General features: G+C 37.0%; 1 protein-coding gene across 4 annotated transcripts in view; it reads left to right on the forward strand.

The window, feature by feature from the left end:
• fcho2 (FCH and mu domain containing endocytic adaptor 2) overlaps window positions 1–20,039 on the forward strand; it is a 119,876-nt gene that overhangs the window by 91,953 nt on the left and 7,884 nt on the right. For 3 of the 4 annotated variants that reach the window (XM_062972312.1, XM_062972310.1, XM_062972313.1), the window contains exons 14-25: window positions 1,346–1,357; window positions 3,081–3,105; window positions 5,249–5,291; window positions 8,663–8,757; window positions 9,632–9,715; window positions 10,522–10,625; window positions 10,724–10,853; window positions 13,054–13,165; window positions 15,019–15,174; window positions 16,986–17,118; window positions 18,427–18,626; window positions 19,463–19,527. In XM_062972312.1, the coding sequence (XP_062828382.1) occupies window positions 1,346–1,357; window positions 3,081–3,105; window positions 5,249–5,291; window positions 8,663–8,757; window positions 9,632–9,715; window positions 10,522–10,625; window positions 10,724–10,853; window positions 13,054–13,165; window positions 15,019–15,174; window positions 16,986–17,118; window positions 18,427–18,626; window positions 19,463–19,527 (1,159 nt within the window). The remainder of the gene's footprint in view (window positions 1–1,345; window positions 1,358–3,080; window positions 3,106–5,248; window positions 5,292–8,662; window positions 8,758–9,631; window positions 9,716–10,521; window positions 10,626–10,723; window positions 10,854–13,053; window positions 13,166–15,018; window positions 15,175–16,985; window positions 17,119–18,426; window positions 18,627–19,462; window positions 19,528–20,039) is intronic. The other variant, XM_062972311.1, reaches the window with a different exon arrangement.

Consider the following 20,039-nt stretch of genomic DNA (forward strand, 5'->3'; position numbering starts at 1 on the left):
AGCAATCTTAGAGCAATTGTGATTTTGGTAAGAAATAGTAGTGGGGATTCAGAAGAAGCAGAGGGGCAAGATACCTGCAAGGGCCAAATTCAAGGTTGTAATATACATTATTGAGGATATATATGCTCAATACAGGAAATCTCTGCTCTAAATCAGCTTCAGATGTAGGAAGGGGAATGCTTATTAGAGTTCAATTCTATCTCTGTTAGTAATGCTTGTTAGAGTTCAATTCTATCTCTGCTTTGGTGCTCTTTGTTCTGGAGTAACTGCAAGTATAAGAGAATACCAGGCATTTAGAACTTTTCTTCTTGGAAGAGTTGTAAATGTCTGATATTCTAAAATAGTTCTATACATCCAATTTGGAAAGTGTGTGTTCCTAATGTTCTTTCTATATGACGTGGAACCATATTGGTGCCCCTGAGGCTCATGGATATTCTGGGGTAGGAATCAAATGACACTATGGGTGTTATTGGACCACAGTTCCCAGCTTTTCTTAACATTGGACATACTATTGCTTGTTCCTGAGAGGAATCCAAAAATATCTGGAAGGTCGCATAATTCCCACCCTTCCTCTAGACCAGTGGTTCTCAACTTGTGGGCCACGGGTTGAGAACGAAAATCCAGTCTGTTTGCCTCCTTCCACTTTATTTATTTATTTATTTTATTACTGCTCCTTTCCGCAGAGCTGACCATTGCATTGGATAGACCACATCAGCTCTAGATTATTAAATACGGTTTTCTGTGGGTGAGCAGATGGCAACTACTGGATGGCGTATGTTCCGTATCAGAAACTAAAGCTGATGTTGTCTATCCAATGCAGTTTTCTCAATCAGCACTCCAAATAACCAAACCAAATCTAAAGTTGATCAAAAAAGGATTTATAACCCTTTTGGTACTAATGTGGACCCTGGTTAAAGTGGGCCCTGGTCAAAAAAGGATTGGAAACCACTGCTCTATACTATGGAGATTGCAAATGAAAAGTCTTATTTGTAGACCTAACTAGAATAGACTATTGAATCAATTACAGAATTGTGAGTTTACGCTTATATAAATTCCATCGATTCTAGTTAGGATTAACAATAGGATTCAGGCCATAAAATTAACAAGGATTCACTGTTTTATGCTATAGGAAATCTATGGTGGACCCAGATAGTGAAATCATAATTTATTTCAACAATACTTGCCTTTCTCTTTAAAATGAAACTATATGCTTGTGATTTTTATTGTATTAACACAAGCCTGGTGCTTCAAATTTGAAACTTAGGCAAGAATATTAAGTGTTACATATAACTTGCACATAATTGTATGTCTTTTTTTTCCATTTTCTTTCCTATGTTGACATCAGAGACATAGTCCAGTAAGTATTAAATGATTGAATATCATACTTCAGTAAAGATTTAGTAATGCTGGTTGTTTATGATAGCTGAGTTTTAATCTAATGGTTTATTGTCATTTAAAAAATAAGCCAAGATGCCTCTTATTTTTTTTTGCCTTGACACAATGAATGTTTACTCTGCATTAATCAGTTAGCCACGGTCCCCAAAAGTGGTGAAGGCAAGGTTCGGCCAGTGGGGGGGGGGGAGGAGGAAGAAAGCTGCGCCTCCCAAAGCGGAGAAGGGAAGGCGAGGGGCGGTGGGGGGGAGGAAAGTCGCAGCCTCCAAAAGTGGCGAAGGCAAGGTGGGGGCTGGTGGGGGGGAGGGAGGAAAGCTGGGGGACCCAAAAGCGGCGAAGGCAAGGTGAGGGACGGTGGGGGGAGAGGGAGGAAAGGTGTGGTCCTCAAAAGTTCCCTTCCCTCCCTCGAAGTCCTCAAAAGTTCCCTTCCCTCCCTCGAAGTTTTTTGTGGTCCGCAGTTTGCGGTCCGTTTCCCCTGGTGAGGACTGTGAGGGCCACCATTTCCCACAGACCTTGCTCCTGAAGTGTGAGGTCCTCTCTTCAGGTGCGGCGGTTTCCCTGTTGTTGTTCCGTATTCAGAGGCGGGGAGGGGGGGAAGCTGTGGAGCCGAAAAGAGGAGAGGAGAGGAGAGAAGAGGCAGGAGAGGCGCCTGGGAGGGTTGAAACCTTGTTGTTGAGGGTCGCTGGTTGAGGGGGGTTGGGGGCTGTTCTGTCCTCATGTGGGGCCCATTTTGGCACAGGCGCACATGGTACATTCCGGTTTTTGGGGTTTTTTAGGCCCTGTGGAGGTTCATGACGTGATGTTTCGTGGTTTCAATCTCGAGGCGTGGATGATGGATTGTGTTGTGAAATTTTGAGGTTGGGGGGTGTTTAGTTTTGTTGTTTTGCTCGGTGGCAGGATTCCATCTCTCTTTTATATATAGATAGATAGATTTGTGTAGTAGTTTAGTGAACGGTCTAGAGCAGTGTATCTCAAACTGTGCTCCTCCAGGTGTTTCGGACTTCAGCTCCCACAATTGCTAACAGCTGGTAAGTGGGCTGGGATTTCTGGGAGCTGAAGTCCAAAACACCTGGAGGAGAAACTCTGGTCTAGAGAAATAAAAATTAAACATATGAAAACAATTTTAAAGCTTTCAGTTAAATAAAAAAGAAGACCAAAAAAAAAAAAAAAAACAACCCCAGACCCAACAAGGCAACCTCATGCCATGGCCATATAAAGGTCATATAAAGGTTGAATAAAGAGCCAAATTTTAATTATGTACATTTTTGTATTTAATTATAAGACAACAACACCAGCCAAAACAATGTATTTCACAAATGGATGCCACACCAGAGAAGCCCCTATCCTATATTTCTATTTATAGTATTGTTCCTTGTGATGGGATGTAAAAGAGAGTGTTCTTAGCAAATCTTAATACTAAAGAAGGAACTTGTAAAATAGCACATATTGTTTGGGTTTTCTGCTATCCCACTATGGTCCTAGGATGTTATGTTATGAAAAACTGTTATAAATATTTCATCACTTACATAAATACTTTTCCTGTCTTTAAACGTGCTTTTTTTTTTTTTTTGCTTTTTAACAGTTCTAATCTTAGTATCTAATGAATGTTCCAGAATTTGTATCTATTCACTCTGATCAAAAATATCTGTTCATTAAGCACTGTTTGTTTTTCATTATCTTTTGTGCAGGCACAGATGAACCGGAACTCATCTAGTAAGTCTGTGTGATCCCTTGACCATCGTCAGATAGCTCCTACTGTTGCAAGACTTTAATTTTCTTTTTGAGGAAGTGCCTGTATAGTTATTAATTCCTGTAGAGAAAAAAGCTGGGTATTCAGTTTAGGGTTTTTTTTTTTCAAAAGTTCTCTCTGTATTTGAGATTTTTGAAGTGAAGAACGTTTCTCTGCTACAGTAAGCAGCTGCAGATGTCTGTATTTTCTTGCAGTTGTACAGAATAAGATACATGTCCATAATAAAATATTAATTAATTAAATGAGTGTGTGGTATTAGATGGGATTTAGTGCAACTCTCTGACACGAAGTGATATTTCATGCTGAATCTTAATGTTTGCATCTGATTTAAACATCAGGGATTTCCCTCCAAATTATGGTGATCTTATTTTTTTAGCATGCCTATAGATGCAAAAAAAGTAAAATATTTTCCATGTTGGTCTTAACATCATCCTGGAAGTAAATGGTTTGTGGTTACTGCTAGAGGAATCTGTCTTCATTGAAACAGTGTGTGTGTGTGTATACAAGAACCAGCATGCTGTGATGGTTTGACATTGGTTTAAGAATCCTCAGCTATGAAAATGTACTGGGTGACCTTAGGCAAGTGTCACACTCTCAGTTTTAGAGGAAACAGTGGCAAACTACCTCTAAACAAGGTTTGCACTATAGGTCAGAAATGACTTGAAGGCACATAATAATAACAGTATGTGTGTATACACACACACATATAATAGACTCTCGGTTAACTGACACCATGGAGATTGGTAGATGCTGAATAAATGTAGTTTCTGGTTACTTGAGAGTTACTTTTAAAAATAGGCCTAACTAATACTATACCCCATTCTATACCATACCATAAACTCTGTATTGATTTCATATTAATATTGAAATACTATTAAAAGCAGATAAAAAGAAATAAAGGCAAACATAACTTAATGTAACAGTTTTACTGCTTTATAAAAACTGATTTTATTGTATTGTAAAAAATTTTTATTTTTTATTTTTATTTATTTTATTTTAAAGTATTATTTCTTTGATTTTTTTGCTGGCTGTTTGAGAGTTCTAGTCGTTTTGAATTTTGGATGGCTGAGAAGCTTGTGTGTGTGTGTATTTTCTGATATGCACAAAATAAATGTTTGAGCCTGGCTTCTGTGTGATAGTTTTTAAAGGAAACTATTCTTTTGGTTGAGGGAGCACTTTTGCCCTTACACTCCCAGCAGCAGCCCACATGTCTTAGCTTTTGGTCAAATACCCTAAAGGCACCACATCCCATCTGATCCTGGAAGCTGAGAGAGATGGGAGACCACTAAGGAATACCAGAGCCCGTAGGCCAGGCATGGGCAAACTTCAGCCCTCCAGATGTTTTAGACCTCCCACAACTCCTACCAGCCTACCAGCTGTAGGCTATATTTCAGAGGAAGGAACTGGCAAAATCACACCTGAATATTCCTTGCTTTAAAAAAAATCTATGAAGTTCATGAGGTCACCAGACATTGTCTGGCAACTTGAAAACATGCACAGCTACTTTGCAATGGATGTATTAAATGTCCATTTTAAAATGGAAAAAATCTTTCCTTTGGGAGGAAAACAGACATTTGATAATTTGTTTATTCCCTCTTCCTTGGACTTCCCATAGAACAGCTGAGATTTAATTGTTCTGTGTTGAAGAAGAAAACAGTCCCAGGGGAGCAGGAACAGGCATTTTGTATTATGCTAGATTCTAGTATTGTGGTTGTTTTGTGCTATGGGCTTCTTTGACAGTCTGATGAAGCCCAAAAATAATTCAAATACTACTCCCAGTTGTTGCCTATATTTATAATTGAAGGAAATGGTACATTTCAGTTAGAGGGGTTAGTGAAAATAAAGATCTATTGTTTCCCCATCCAAGTTCATAAGACCCCTGAAGTCCTAAGGCTTCTTAACCCTAGGTTAAATAACTACACTATAAGCTCAACTAGGAAAACATAGCAGCAGTGTATAACTCATATTGTAGTACATGTTCATTTCATTTGTTGTTTGAAATGCTTTGGATTGTCATTTACCAGTCAGAACTGTGTTTTTGTAAAACACGGTTGATTTTGTTAATTAAATACTTTTGCTTTCAATGATCATGATATTTTTAATTAGGTGAAGAATTAACAAAATCAAAGCTTTCTGCTCCATCCAACGAGTAAGTTTCTTCTTTGACATTTTTATTTTTAAATTATCAGATATTATTTTTGTAAGATTTTATCCAGATTCATTGCTGGATTCAGATATGACATGTTAAGTTTTAAGTTTTACAGTTTGATTTTTTTTATTAAATTCATTTCATTTTTCATTCCAACTGATTCCCTCCCCCCTTACCTTTTTTTAAAAAAATGTTCATACTGGATTGGATACATGTATACATCTTTTTGCTCATATTTAAATGTTTCTATTTATAGTAAAATCATTCAGATTAAAATTTGGTATAATTTCAGTGCCAAATTGGTACATATCATTACATCATTAAATTGATGCCTATGTATGGTGTATACATATTTATACATTGATGCACAAAAGTGTTACATTGGTGCATAAGTCTGGTGCATGTATCTGACATCTGACCTGATATTTGTCAGATTTAATCAAGAGATTATGGATAGAAATCATTCTAAGACAGTGAAGAAAGAGCCATTCATGATCATATTAACACCTGTTGCGACCCAGACTATACAAAATATTTCCTTATTTTATACTGAACCTTTTTTATTGGTCCTCATCTCCTACCTTAGGTTTATTTATTTTTTTTGCATTGCCTAGGAGGGTTGTATATCCATCTCCTTCACTTTGACTTCTTTTTCCTTCAGTTTATTATTTTCCTGGGTTTTTTTTTTCAAACACTGTCTGCACTGTTTCCTTTTCTTCAAAAAGCTCACTTAGCCTTTTCTGCCATAGAAGGTTCATTTGTTTCTATTACTAATTCAGAGCACTTTCCTTCTGCTTGCCATCAGCCCACAAGGTACTAGTGTAGAGTTTTTTTTTTCTCGTATCAGGAGCAACTTGAGAAACAGCAAGTCACTTCTGGTGTGAGAGAATTGGCTGTCTGCAAGGACATTGCCCAGGGGACACCTGGATGTTTGATGTTTTTACCAACTTGTGGGAGGCTTCTCTCATGTCCCCGCATGGGGAGCTGGAGCTGACAGAGGGGAGCTCACCTCGCTCTCTCGGGATTCTTCGGTCAGCAGTGCTGCCGGCACAAGGGTTTAACCCATTGCGCCACTGGGGGCTCTAGTATGTAGAGTGAAAGAAAGTCATCACAGCCATTGCTTTTTCTATCAATGCATCCCTGGATGAAATCTGCTGACCACATTCACTTAACACTAGAAACTAGACACATATTCTCCAGGCAGAGTGTCTTTTAGTAAAATGGTTCTGAAACAAGTCATACCACATTGAAACAAGTTATACCACATTCTTGCTGCCTCCCATTCAAATACTTATATGTTTTTGGGTAAATCCCATTCACGGATAGCTCCCTTTTTGCTGATTGAGAATGGCACATTAAAAGACTTATCAGTGAAGTTCCATTCTTGCCAAAGAAAAGAAGCCATTCATTCCCAGTCAGGATAATAATAATAACAATAAGAAGAATAAGAATAAGAATTTTATTTTTATACCCCTCCCCATCTCCCCGAAGGGACTCGGGGCGGCTTACATGGGGCCAAGCCCAGGCAAAACAGACAATGTAAAAACTCAACAATAAAACAAATCAATCAACAATAAAACAAATCATAAAGCAAATGAGGTCACATACAATAAACATACTTTGATAAAATCGTGGGTTGGCTCCTAAAAAGAACTGGGCCAAAGAAAGAAAGTGCAAGTAGTGTCAGATACAATTGGAAAGAGGTAGATACCAGAACTATTTTCCCATTAAAGTGCTGGGGAAGGCATACACAAGGAAACTATGGCCGGCTAGAGGAATAAAGTGCAATAAAGTTTAAAAAAGGCAACAGATAAATCCTTTACTATGGAAATCAGTCGCCAAAGGCCTGTTGGAAGAGCCAAGTTTTCAGGCTCTTCCGAAAAGTAAGGAGGGTAGGGGCCAGCCTGACCTCCCTGGGGAGAGAGTTCCAGAGCCCGGGGACCACGATGATGAAGGCCCTCTCCCTCGTCCCCACCAACCACGATTGCGAGGGTGGTGGGAGCGAGAGGAGGGTCTCCCCCGACAAGCGTAGAGATCGTGCAGGTTCATAGGGGGAAATGCGGTCACGAAGGTAGGTGGGTCCCAAACCGTTTAGGGCTTTGTAGGTGATAACCTGCACCTTGAATTGGGCTCGAAAATAAACGGCAGCCAATGGAGCTCCTTAAACGGGGGGGTTGACCATGCCCTGTAATTCGCTCCTGTCAGTAGCCTGGCTGCCGAACGCTGGACTACTTGCAGTTTCCGGGCCGTCTTTAAGGGCAGCCCCACGTAGAGCGCATTGCAATAATCCAGTCTAGAGGTAACTAAGGCGTGGACCACCATAGCCAGATAGGAAGATCATCACCTTTTCCTTGAGGTGAGGAATTTTCTCTGTACTTTTCTTGTGTCTTTGCTTTATAAATGAATTGAAAAAGGAAGAGATGAGGTTCAATAAAATGTTCAATTTAAAGTATGATATTTTGCCTAGCCAGGACAGCATTAGGATTTAATCCATTCATGAATGGCTACTCCTTGGCAAGAATGGACCTTTATGGTAAGTCCTCCAATGTACCACTTTCTATTATTTTTAAAGGATTTTTATCATGTATATCTTACCTTAGAAATCAACCCATATTCTTAAAGAATATGAAAAAAATCAATACAACCATGCATCTTTTTATTCATGTCTTTCCTTTTTCCCACGCAGGGACTCAAGGTTGGTTACAAAAATAGCATAGCTAAGGGTTGACTGAAAAAGAGTCAACTAACTCTTTTTTATGGTCTCTGTACAGTCTCAGGTTGGAGTTTAGGCCTTCAAAATGCATGTTTTGGAGTTTTTTGTAAATGCAAGTCTACATTGACAAAGTTCCAAAAAAGGTGTAAAATCCAACGTGGGTCTGTACAGACGACCATTTCAAAACCATATTGGTTAGCAGTACTGCGCTTATGCAGCCTTCTGCGAAAAGAAGTTTTTTAAAAAAAGATTGAGAACTTGTGCTTCCCTAAGTGCTATAGAATAACATGTTTTTCTTCACAAAAACTATCCTTTTTAAATATCACAAAATGTTACACTGAATTAACACTGACAGTATTCATTCAACAGATTATTGGAAAGGGATTATCATTAGGTCTTCTTTTACCAAAATATACAGATTAGCAAATATTTACTATCTGGATTGAAATACGTAAGAAAGAGTATTTCCTTTCTCAAACTATTCTTTATATTAAAAAAAGAATATATAATTAATAAGGCATGACTTTACAAAAGACACTATGTTTTTGGAATATGGATGAATGTTTTTATGAAAGCATGCTGATTAAATGTAACTGATTAATAGAGCATTGAAAACATGTAGTAATATGCATTTACAAACAATGTGATTTATACTTAGGAAGGGGAACAATGACCTCCTGGCCTGGGATCCACTCTTTAGAAATTCTGGTGACTCTTCCTCCCTTGCTTCAACAATGTCTTCATCCTCATCAGGTAACATTAATTCTGAAGAATGAGATGGTTTTATTTTTCTAAGAGAAAATGCCATTGAGTAGTGTAACATGTCAATAACTGTGCAGATATGAAGTCTATTACAGCTTTTCTCCCCTAATAAAGTAGTAGGATTATTTAGAAAAATAACTCAACTTCAATTATCTTACCAACATTTATGTTCCTCTTTGGACATATCTACTGGCTTTTGAGAATGTTTGCAAAACATTGCTTGTGTTTTGCAAACTTCCACTTAAAGCTTTCAGATGTAAAGCCAACAGTTTGCTAGCACTGAGGTTTTCTGTCATCTACATCACAAAATCCTAATTTGGAGGGGTTCCCAACCCTTTCCTTTTATAGCAATATTTTACCATGATGTGAATCTGTTGGGGTTTGGGGATTGCTTTTCTGCCAATTTTTCTTCTGGAAGCAGCTTCCCCAGTAGAAACATTTTATTAGATCCTATCTATAATTTTTACATAGCGGGTACAATGTAGCACAAAATTATGAATTCTCCAGTAATCATGATATTAGCTGATTATCTATTTTGTTCTTGATATGTGGGTATCAGCCAAATAGCATATTGTGATTTGATAACAAGTATAGAGTCAAAGGCCATCTTTTGCAATATTTTGCAATATGTTGTGCTTTCTGTTGAATTTATTTTTTAATAAAACAATTTTAGTTTACTTGGGATTTTTGTGCTAATATTCCACATGTGACAGATGGTTTATAGTTGTAGATCACACATTTTGTATATACTTACTGTAATATTTAACTACTAAATCTTAAAGTAATACTTCATTTTTTGCTTAGAATACAGCTTGGATAATGGGAAAAACTGTAAACACTTTTCTCTCTCACTTTTGTTATTTAGCCCAATCCATTTCTCTGCAAAAAAGTTCTTCGTCTTCTTGTATTCTGCAAAAAGATAATTCAGCAAATACCATCAGTACCTCAGGTAATGGAAATATGTGAATTATTAAGAAATATGTATTCCATAAGTGTTGATCAATTTTTTTGGTGAACTAGATTCCGTCTACACATCATTTTGATAACACAGACTGCTAATGGGGACCTGCTTTTTTAATGTCTGTTTATATTCAGTACTTGGAGCCAATATCTCCATGTTTTTTTCAGTGAAGTAGATTCAAAGCCAAGTAGTTCTTAACAGACCTGGCCAAGCTGGGAGACACTCTGCTTGGTGGCCATATCCTAATCTTGTGGTTATATGCAAGGATAGTCATGGATGCCTACCTTCTCCAATCCATCATTTCTAAAATGTGCTAGGTCCTAGGAAATCTCCTTAACCCTAAATTATCCACTTATTGCTGCTTTCTGATTGGGTTGAGAGGGGGAAGCAATGATGAAAAAAAGTGATACACACTACGTGGTAATTAAACAAATTTATTTGCAGCAAGTTAGTATGCTTTGTTCAGGTCTCTTTGGCAGATAGCTTGATCACAATTAAGAAAAGTAATACTACATAGAAACAATATAGGAAATTGCTGACATTTTATATTATTTCTAATGAGACTCTTCATAGTCATATTTGTACTATTGCCATGGCTTAAGAATCAATGGTGTAGTTAATACTATTGAATTGTATCTTAATTCAGGCATTTTCCGTAGTTTCTTTTAAAAACTGCTCAATTTAATTTTGCATTAAAATAATTAGTGCAAAATTAAATTGAGCTGTTTTTAATGGTTTGTTGCCAATGTTTATGAATATGTAAATACATTAATATCCCACTTTTTGCCTTCCAGCAAGACCAACGACTCCTCTTTCTGTAGGTACTTTGGTGCCTCCTCCCAGACCAGCTTCCAGACCAAAGTTGACTACAGCAAAACTTAGTGGAATTAATGAAATTGTAGGTGTAGTACAACTTGGGTCAGTGATCTTTATCTCTCTCACTGTACACATGTTTAGTTAAATGTGCTTACTGATGTTTTTGAATTTTGTTTTAAGCCAAGGCCATTTAGCCCTCCCCTTACCTCCAGTTCCAGCCCACCTCCATCAGCTCCTTTGGCACGTGCAGAAAGCTCCTCTTCAATATCATCCTCTGCTTCCATGAGTGCAGCAAATACACCCACAATAGGTAAGTCATAAATCTGCTCAAAAATTCTGTTAAAATATCTGACTCATCAATAATTTCTATTGATCTAACACTATTCTAGTATGGACTACATTAATTATTTAGTAAAGAATGGAAGATCAGTGTTATTTCAAAAAGTGTATTTTCACCTGTTTATTACAACACCATATATACAATGTTGGGAATAATTAGATCTACAAGATTTATTTTAACAAGCATATTATCAAAATAAGAAGTGGACAGAAATGAAATTTAAGACGATACTGCTTTTTCTTTGTTTTTTAAGTTTACATTTAAGCTAGTCAAATGTGGGGAAAGGAATTATGAATCCATTTGGGGGTTTTACAACTCTTATCCCACCAGCTGTGAAGTTTCAATTTCAGAGGTCTCCCAGTGCCTGAAAAGAGCTATAAGGGCTTTTCTCAGGCAATCCCACCACTCACTTTGGCCAAATATGGGGTTTTTACCAATTAACCCACAAAATGGAAGACTTCCATAGTTACCAAGAGTGAGAGTATCCCCTGATCTCCACCTCTGCCACAATGTAAGGACTTCTTCCTGCCCCAAGTGTGTGACACTAACTGGAGGGCCATCTAAATTCCCTTAAAGTATGTATGAGGATTTATGCAGCTACTAACCTCAGGGGACCCCGCTGCTCTATTTTAGGTGCTGCCACTTTGAATCCAAGATCTCAATATTTCTAGGGGCCAAAAACTCATAAAAATGAAACTTATTACAGAGTTAAATGTATCAAAGCAAATTAAATATTTATTATATTTAAAACCTCATATACCCTTTATCAAACTCCTCTCAAATTAGTCCAGATTTATTTATTTCGTGTCAAAAGCATTGGTACAACAAATACATTTCACATAATGGAAATAAAATAAAAAAGAAAAGAAATCACAAGCAACTAAATAGTTTTGGACCAAAAGCGGGCAAAAGCAACCGCATTGTCTGTAGCTTTAAACAACTCCTCCTCCGTACATGAGGCAGGGCATTGTGGGCAAGCATACATGTGCTGAGTTGTTTGTTCAGCTCCACAGTCACACAAGGTGGAGGCTTCCTCCAGGTAGTGCCACCTTGCCAAGTTGTCTTTTGATCTGCCCACTCCACTTCTGAGTCTGTTCAGGGACTTCCAAGTTGCCCATTCTTGGTTTGCCCCTGGAGGAAGACCCTCTTGGGGGGCCATCCAGTTGGAATTGCCAGGTTTAGCTGCCCAGAGGGACACCCTTGCTGTTGCTGGAGGAACATCAAGAGGAGTGGTGGCTCTCATGAAGCCCTTCCTTGATTTGAGTCTGGTGGGAGGAGGGTGATAGCCATGCAGTGGGTGGCTTTCACAATGTTCGACCTTTTTTCTCTCACCGTTAGCAGCAACTTCCCGTCGCACGTCAGGAGGGGCAATGCCAGCTAACTTGTAGAGTTTATCAACAGGTGTAGGTTTAAGGCATCCCATGATGATTCTGCATTAGTCCAGATAACCATACCAAAACCCATTCAAAACATTATTTCACTCTAAGCCTAGTCTCTCAAAAACTCTTGTCTAACTAAACTACCAACTTTCACTTCTATTTGCCCTCTGAACACATGGAGTTCTCTAATGCAGATTGATAATCCCACTTTTACAGAAGTGACGTAATTTAACAGAACCATTCTGGGGTGTAATGAACTGTTGGTTTATGCAAACAATGTGTCTCTTTAAGAGGAGTCACAGTAGTGATGGTGTGCTGCTTTCCTAAACCAGTAGAAGAGAGCATGGTGGTGGGGCTCATTATGTGATTCATTCAAACATTCATTGAAACACATTTAGAGAGGCTATGCATTTAAATCCAGGTCTTCTTTTTTTACTATCTTAAGTGAAAATGTCAAAACTTTATTTTTACTGGTGGCTTCTTAGCTAAACCACTGTCTATACTGTCTATAGTATAGCTAACAAGACTTGGAATTGGATTAATAGCTCAAGGACAAGTCACTTTCCCTGAAATAATGCAGTAGACATATTTGAAATGAAATAGGTTGTGAAATATATTTAATATTTGTGATATATTTTAATTGCATTGATTCTAGTTATATATGTTCAAATATGCATCTTGTAATGTGTCCTTTAATATGTTCTTTAATAAATGGCTTATGAAAATGAGAAGTCAAACCATCAACATTTGAAATTATTAGGACTGAAGCCTGTGAACTCTATGTATCCTAGGAATTTCACGTGGTCCTAGTCCTGTCAGTCTTGGAAACCAGGATTTGCTGCCTGTCGCAGTAGCCCTGACCGAGTCCGTTAATGCCTACTTCAAAGGAGCAGATCCCACAAAGTCAGTGAAACATTTATTTGCAGTTTGATTTCTTGTATTGAAAACAAAACAGTTTAGGCTTTTCCTTTTGCTGTTTGAAAAATGATGAAACTTAAGCTATATTTGGACAAATAGGTTGCTGATTAAAATATTAATATGTTTATGATAGTTGTATTATGAGGAGTTGTGCATTTTCCGGGCTGTATGGCCATGTTCCAGAAGCATTCTCTCCTGACATTTCTCCCACATCTATAGCAGGCATCCTCAGAGGTTGTGAGATATACTGGAAAACTTAAGCAAGGGAGGGTTATATAACAGGGTGTTTGAAAAAGATCTCCTTATTCACCATTTAAATTAAATGATGAATAGGGAGTTCTTTTTCAAACACCCTGTATTTGTGGAAGGTCCAGGTTCATACAGCCCCAAAAATGCACAACAACCCAGTAATTCTGGCCATGAAAGCCTTCAACAACACAGTTGTATTATGAGCTTGCACAAAGTCGCTGCCGCAGCATCAACTTGGCCTCTGCAAGAAAAGTGCATGGAAAGGGTTTGTCAAAAACTGACCCCTCAGTAGCTCCATCCCGATCCCCCCCCCCCCCCCCAAAGACAGGAAAACCCATTGAATTGGATGAGAAGTGCTGGGAGAGACTGGGAGAAGTTCTTGAAAACTGAGCCAAAATAATTTCAGTTAAGTGGAGCGCCACTGGCAGAAGTTGTTTCCAGAGGAGTTTTCTCATGTACTTTGTGGTCTAGCTCACCTCATTCAACAAGATCCTCAAATCTTGGGAGAGTGTTTTACCTGGGGGAGGGGTGAATCATAAGAGTTGGAAGAGACCACAAGGGCCATCCAGTCCAACTCCCTGCCGTACAGATCACAGATTCAAAGCACCCCGATGACCATCCAGCCTCTGCTTAAAAGCCTCCAGAGAGGGAGACTCCCAACACGCTCCAAGGCAGCATATTCCCCTGCCAAACAGCTCTTACCATCAGGAAGTTCTTACTAATGTTTAGGTGGAATCAAAAACATGCTTTGTTTAGTAGTATGGAAATCTACTTTGGTCAGGAACAGTACATCAGTTTTTGACATAGAAGTTGATTTTAGTCCAATGTCTGACACATTGGGAACAGTTTTTTTTTTTGAGCCATTGCGGATAATATCAGTTATTACTTCTCTTGTGGCAATTGCTTCTTCAAAGAGAATTTTGAAATTATAGGGGTGTAGGAACCCTGTAAAAGTGGAAAAATTGTGAATATCTCTGCCAAGGCTAGGGTGGCGCTGCTGTGCCCTCCCTCGAAACCATGAGGAGAGCAGAGGAACATTGATTTCAGTTGCTTGAAGTCTATGAACCAGACTTTGTGTGTACGTGTAAGAGAGAAGGGGGGCGGGACTTAAGGTCACATGAAACCTAATTCTGGTCAGTGAAAAGCCCTTATCTAAGCTAAAGATAATTGAACATCCCCAAAAAGGTCTACTGCATTAGGTATGTTTTACTGGCTCAAGGAAGGAGGACATCATTCTCTAAGATAATGTATTTTAAGATCTCTGAAAGGCCGTTAATGTTTTTTTTTATCACATGTGGTACTTTATTTTTGCTCACAACTGTTATTTTTCCTGGAGAGTCTGCAGACTAGTTGGCGGATTACCAGTATGAACAGCATTACACTAAAATATTTGGGACTTGGAGTACTGTTTGCCTGTCAGCTACAATCTCACTTGGTTTAAAAATCAGATTTAATAAATGAAACATAAACTAATACTGTTCTATGGTTAAAATGTATTATCAGTGCAACCACAAACAGTTTTCTATTATCTTTCCCATTTTTTCAGAATGCAGCATAAATGATATCTGTATTTCCATATCTTTCTTTAGATGTATTGTGAAGATCACTGGTGATATGACAGTCTCATTCCCAAGTGGGATTATTAAAGTTTTCACCAGCAATCCATCCCCTGCTGTGCTCTGTTTCAGGGTAAAAAACACAAGCAAACTAGAGCAGATTCTTCCAAATGCCCAACTTGTATACAGGTTTTGTATTTATTTTTAAATCTAATTATAAACCATATGGTTTGTTGCATTATACATGTATGTGTGCATATTCAACTTTGTAGAATATGGTTTTATTGTCTAATTTTCATAGTCTGTTTTATTTTGTTCTCTTTTTCAGCACTCCTAAATCAGTTGTAGCATTACTTTTAGATATGTTATAAACTTGCCAATTTGCATTGAAGTTGAGCTGCAACAAACTATCAAAGTAGCCTTTTTCTAAATCATACAGAGTTGCCTTTGTACTGTGAGATTTCAAAAGAGAAATCTAAAGAGAAATGAATGCATTTCCTTGTGTGCAATTGAAAGCAAAATATAACTTATCAAAAACAAAAAAGGTGGAATATTTCAAGTCATTTTACATGCTTATCCAATAGTAGGAGAATAAATTAAAACATTACCCAATGTAAGGAAAATGTATTTTAAGTTACAGAGAAAGGAACATGCTAAGGCATGAACAGCTCCGTAGACAACTTAATTTAGTAGTTATATCATTTGTTGTTAATTATTGTACTTGTTTAAGCATATTTATTCAAAATATTAACAGCCTTCTGAATTGTGGGGCTCCATGCTTGCTAAACTTCATACATAACAGGATTGGTGTTCACAGTTTGACCTGATGTCATCATTTCTGTATTTTAAAAAGTTAACCGCCAGGATCCTAAGAATTACAGACCCGTTAGTTTATTTATTGTTGCCTCTGGACTGTACTCCAAATATCTTCTATAAATTATTAGCTTGGAAAGATAATAGATTTGATGAAGCTCAGGTAGGCTTTTGCAAAGATCATTGTACAATTGATCAGTGTTTTATCCTGCATCACTTAATTTAAATCCCATACCTTTTAAACAATTGTTTTTAGCTATTGTAGATCTGCTTTTGGTTTTTGATTTAGTAAATAAAACCTGAGTGTGGGAGAAGTTAGCTAAAAGCAACAATATTATTTTGGCTTATTTGAAATATATATCTCAACAATTTCACTCAATAAGGGAGGCCAGATAGTCAACTTAGAGAAAATGTTTAAGTCCTGCGAGGAGTTTGACACAGTTACATCCTTCCTCAAGTGCTATTTATTTTTTGTTAATAACAAAGGGCAAAAGCTGGCTTTATCTTCCTTCTTTTTACTCTCTCACAACAAACAAAAATCAGAATGAAAACCTTGAGCTAATTGATATCTGATAGTGCTATGTTTAATATGGGAGATCTTAAGAAATTGCTTTTTTCAAGTTCTAAATTGTTCTCAAACTTTTACTTGTTCTAGTACTTTCTGTACAATCTATATTATGATTTATACAATATTATATTACATCATATACAGTAGAGTCTCACTTATCCAACATAAACGGGCCGGCAGAACGTTGGATAAGTGAATATATTGGATAATAAGGAGGGATTAAGGAAAAGCCTATTAAACATCAAATTAGGTGATGATTTTACAAATTAAGCACCAAAACATCATGTTATACAACAAATTTGACAGAAAAAGTAGTTCAATATGCAGTAATTCTATGTAGTAATTACTGTATTTATGACTTTAGCACTAAAATATCATGATGTATTGAAAACATTGACTACAAAAATGCGTTGGATAATCCAGAACGTTGGATAAGCGAGTGTTGGATAAGTGAGACTCTACTGTATTATATATTTGCTTATATTAATAGATTTTTCACTGTATTGTTCCTTGTTATGCAAATTTGTAGTAGCCTGTGGGTATAAACCATAACATTTTGATTTTGGAATATGTAAGGGAACTTCAAATTGGTGTTTTCATTTCTAACTTTTACACACAGTGATCCATCACAAAGTGATTCCAATGCAAGGGATTTTTGGATGGATATGCAAGCTGTCACAGTCTACCTCAAGAAACTATCAGAACAGAATCCCTCTGCTTCTTACTATAATGTGGATGTCCTGAAGTATCAGGTGATAACATTTTTTAAACTCAAACCTTTAAAAAACTAGTATTAGTAGCTGAAGGGGAATGTTAATTTATAGATGCTTCCAATAAGAGAAGTATTGGTATATCATCAGTAATATGGTTAATTTTTTATGTTGGCAAATTGTTTTAGTTTAAGGATGTTATACAGAAGTCTGCATGAAATTTGTGTGTGTGTATGTGTACTTTCAAATCGCAAGTCAACTAATGATAACACCATGAATTTCATAGGGTTTTTAGACAGGTAATAGTCAGCGGTGGTTTTATCAGTGTTTTCTGTTGAACTATAGACTTATTGGTTTCAAAATAAATGTTTTCAAAACTAGCTTTGTTTATTTCTTCCTATTTCTGAATTTCAAGTGAAACATCTGTGAATGCTGTTATCATCAAACATTTAAAGCCAACAGTTAAAGCAAATTAAGAAAAAAGACTAAGTAGCAGATAAGAGAACTAACATTCTACTCCTAACTCCCAGCCACTTCACCAATATGGCCAGTTGTCAGGGATAATGGAAGTTATCCAGTATCAGAATATCCACCTCTGAATTTAGATGTTAAAAAATAATGATCCGCAGTTTCGAATTGAGCCTAAAAATGAACCAGCAGCCAGTGAACTTGTAAATAGAATTGTGTAAACAGAAAAGAAAAAAATGGAATCATAATTCTCCAGGATACCGGCCACTGAACCATTTCAGGAAATAACTTGTCCAGAAGATTTTCCTGATCCCTATTCTTGAGAAGAAACTAGAATAATGGTGTATTTGTACCCCTGCACCCATGAAAAACAATTGCAATTAGTGCCATCAAAACTTGTTGGGAAACAGCAGTATTAATAGGAATTATCAATCCCCCTATCCAGTTCTTGTTTACATACTAGTAATTTATTTAGTCAACTAAAGCTGACTCAGTTACATTAGAAACTCAGCTTGATTAGTTGCAGTACTCGGTTCTTCATACTACTTTACTCATTGGTTTTCAGTGAAAGGATCTATGATGTATAATTTGAAAAACTCATATTTTAGAATGTTTAGTGTGGATATTAGCCACCTTGAGTTCCTATGGGGAGAAAGGTGGGATATTACTACTACTACTACTAATTATTATTATTATTATTATTATTATTATTATTATTATTATTATTATTATTATTCTCCTCTCTTCAGTTCTGAAGCACAGCCACTGACAATTTTCTGTGTAGATAATGTAAACATGAGTATGCTTTCTTGTTGATTTCGGCTCTTTATACTACTGGGACCAAGGACATTTACTGTGATGGTTGTATGTTTGTTTGCAAAGGTATCTTCAAATGGCATCCAGTCTACACCTTTGAATCTCGCCACATACTGGAAGTGCAATGCAAACACTACTGATGTAAGAGTTGATTACAAATACAACCCGGCATCTATGGCAGCACCAAGTATGTTGTCTAATATACAGGTCGTGGTACCAGTTGATGGAGGTGTAATGAATATGCAGTCGCTTCCTGCAGCAAAATGGTAACTTTTAATTGTTCAATACTCTATGTCATTCATTCCAGTATGCTTGTAAAAACTTTGGTGAAAAGCAGTCTTATCCTTCCCTGTTTTTAATGTTAATCTCACAGGTCTACTTTTAGGCACTCCTGGTTTATGCTTCCTTAAGGATAATAGGAAGATAGTTAAGTTAGAGAGCCTAATTCAACCTGTAATGCAGTTCTGGATTAAACTGACATAATTTTCAAGGTATTAGACTAAAGAGTTGGTTAAGAAGGATTGCATCTTTTAGCTGTACTGGCCAGCGTGTAATTCTGTTCTGGTAAAAAAAAAACATATTAAAGCTAATAAAATTGTATACACTCAAGATTAAAATACTCAGGGAGTCCACAACAGTTGAGATCAGATGGGGTCTGATGTTTTAATATCTTTTTTTTGGGGGGGGGGGAGATTGAAAAGACTTTACACATAATGTAATATACATTTATTTCCTATATATACCATATATGATGTAATGGTACTATAAATTATAATAAAAAATGAAGGAGTTGCCTTTCATGAAACGCCTCTGTGACTTTTGGTTCAATCTGTAACAATGGTTCGTGGACCCTTGTTCATTGCTAACATGTTATTTATATGTTAAATTTGTATCCTATCCGTTGACCCTAAAGGATTACTCAAAACGTTGATAGGAGACAAACTTTTGTAAATCTGAAAAGGCTTTGGGAAGGATTCAAATAGCTTTTATTGGCTCTCAACATCTTGATGCTCACTCTTTGCTATTTTGAAGGTCACCTGAGAACTAGTATAGCAATATTTCTGTATTACTGCATTCAGAGTAACCACAATTTTTCATACAGGAATTCAGAACAGATGAAAGCATTTTGGAAATTATCTGGTATTTCAGAAAAATCAGAAAATGGAGGTAAGAACTGATTTAAAAGTATTACCCTTAAGTATAAGAAAAATAGTGATACTCTGGGCCCTTTGTCTCAATTTGGAAAGTAATCAGTGGAAAACTAAAGCACATTTAGTTTCTTGTGTTCTCAGCTATATTAAACACCTTAATCAGCACTGTTTTAAAGGGCGTTCATGCAAAAGAAATTACCTGTAATTTGAATAATACTCATATTCTAGGCTGTTTTTCTGTCCAGAAGCATTTCTGTTGGGGAAGATTTGTTCAAAGGGAGTTTGGCTTTGTTTCCCTGTGAGGCTGAGCATTACTTGCCCAAGTTGGATGTGTCACTTCAATTTCTTAAAGATACAACTTTAAGTAAAAGAATGTATGGTAAAATGGGCAGCAAATATAGGCTGCACAATAAAGTTTGAAGAATGGGAAAAAATTGGAAACACAAGATACTTTTGCATACGGCCTAAAGGAAAACTGGTACAAAATGATATACCGGTGGTACATTACCCCACAAAAATTGGCCAAAT

This window comes from Anolis carolinensis, chromosome 2 (genome assembly GCF_035594765.1).
Source record: "Anolis carolinensis isolate JA03-04 chromosome 2, rAnoCar3.1.pri, whole genome shotgun sequence".
Classification (NCBI taxonomy): domain Eukaryota; kingdom Metazoa; phylum Chordata; class Lepidosauria; order Squamata; family Dactyloidae; genus Anolis; species Anolis carolinensis.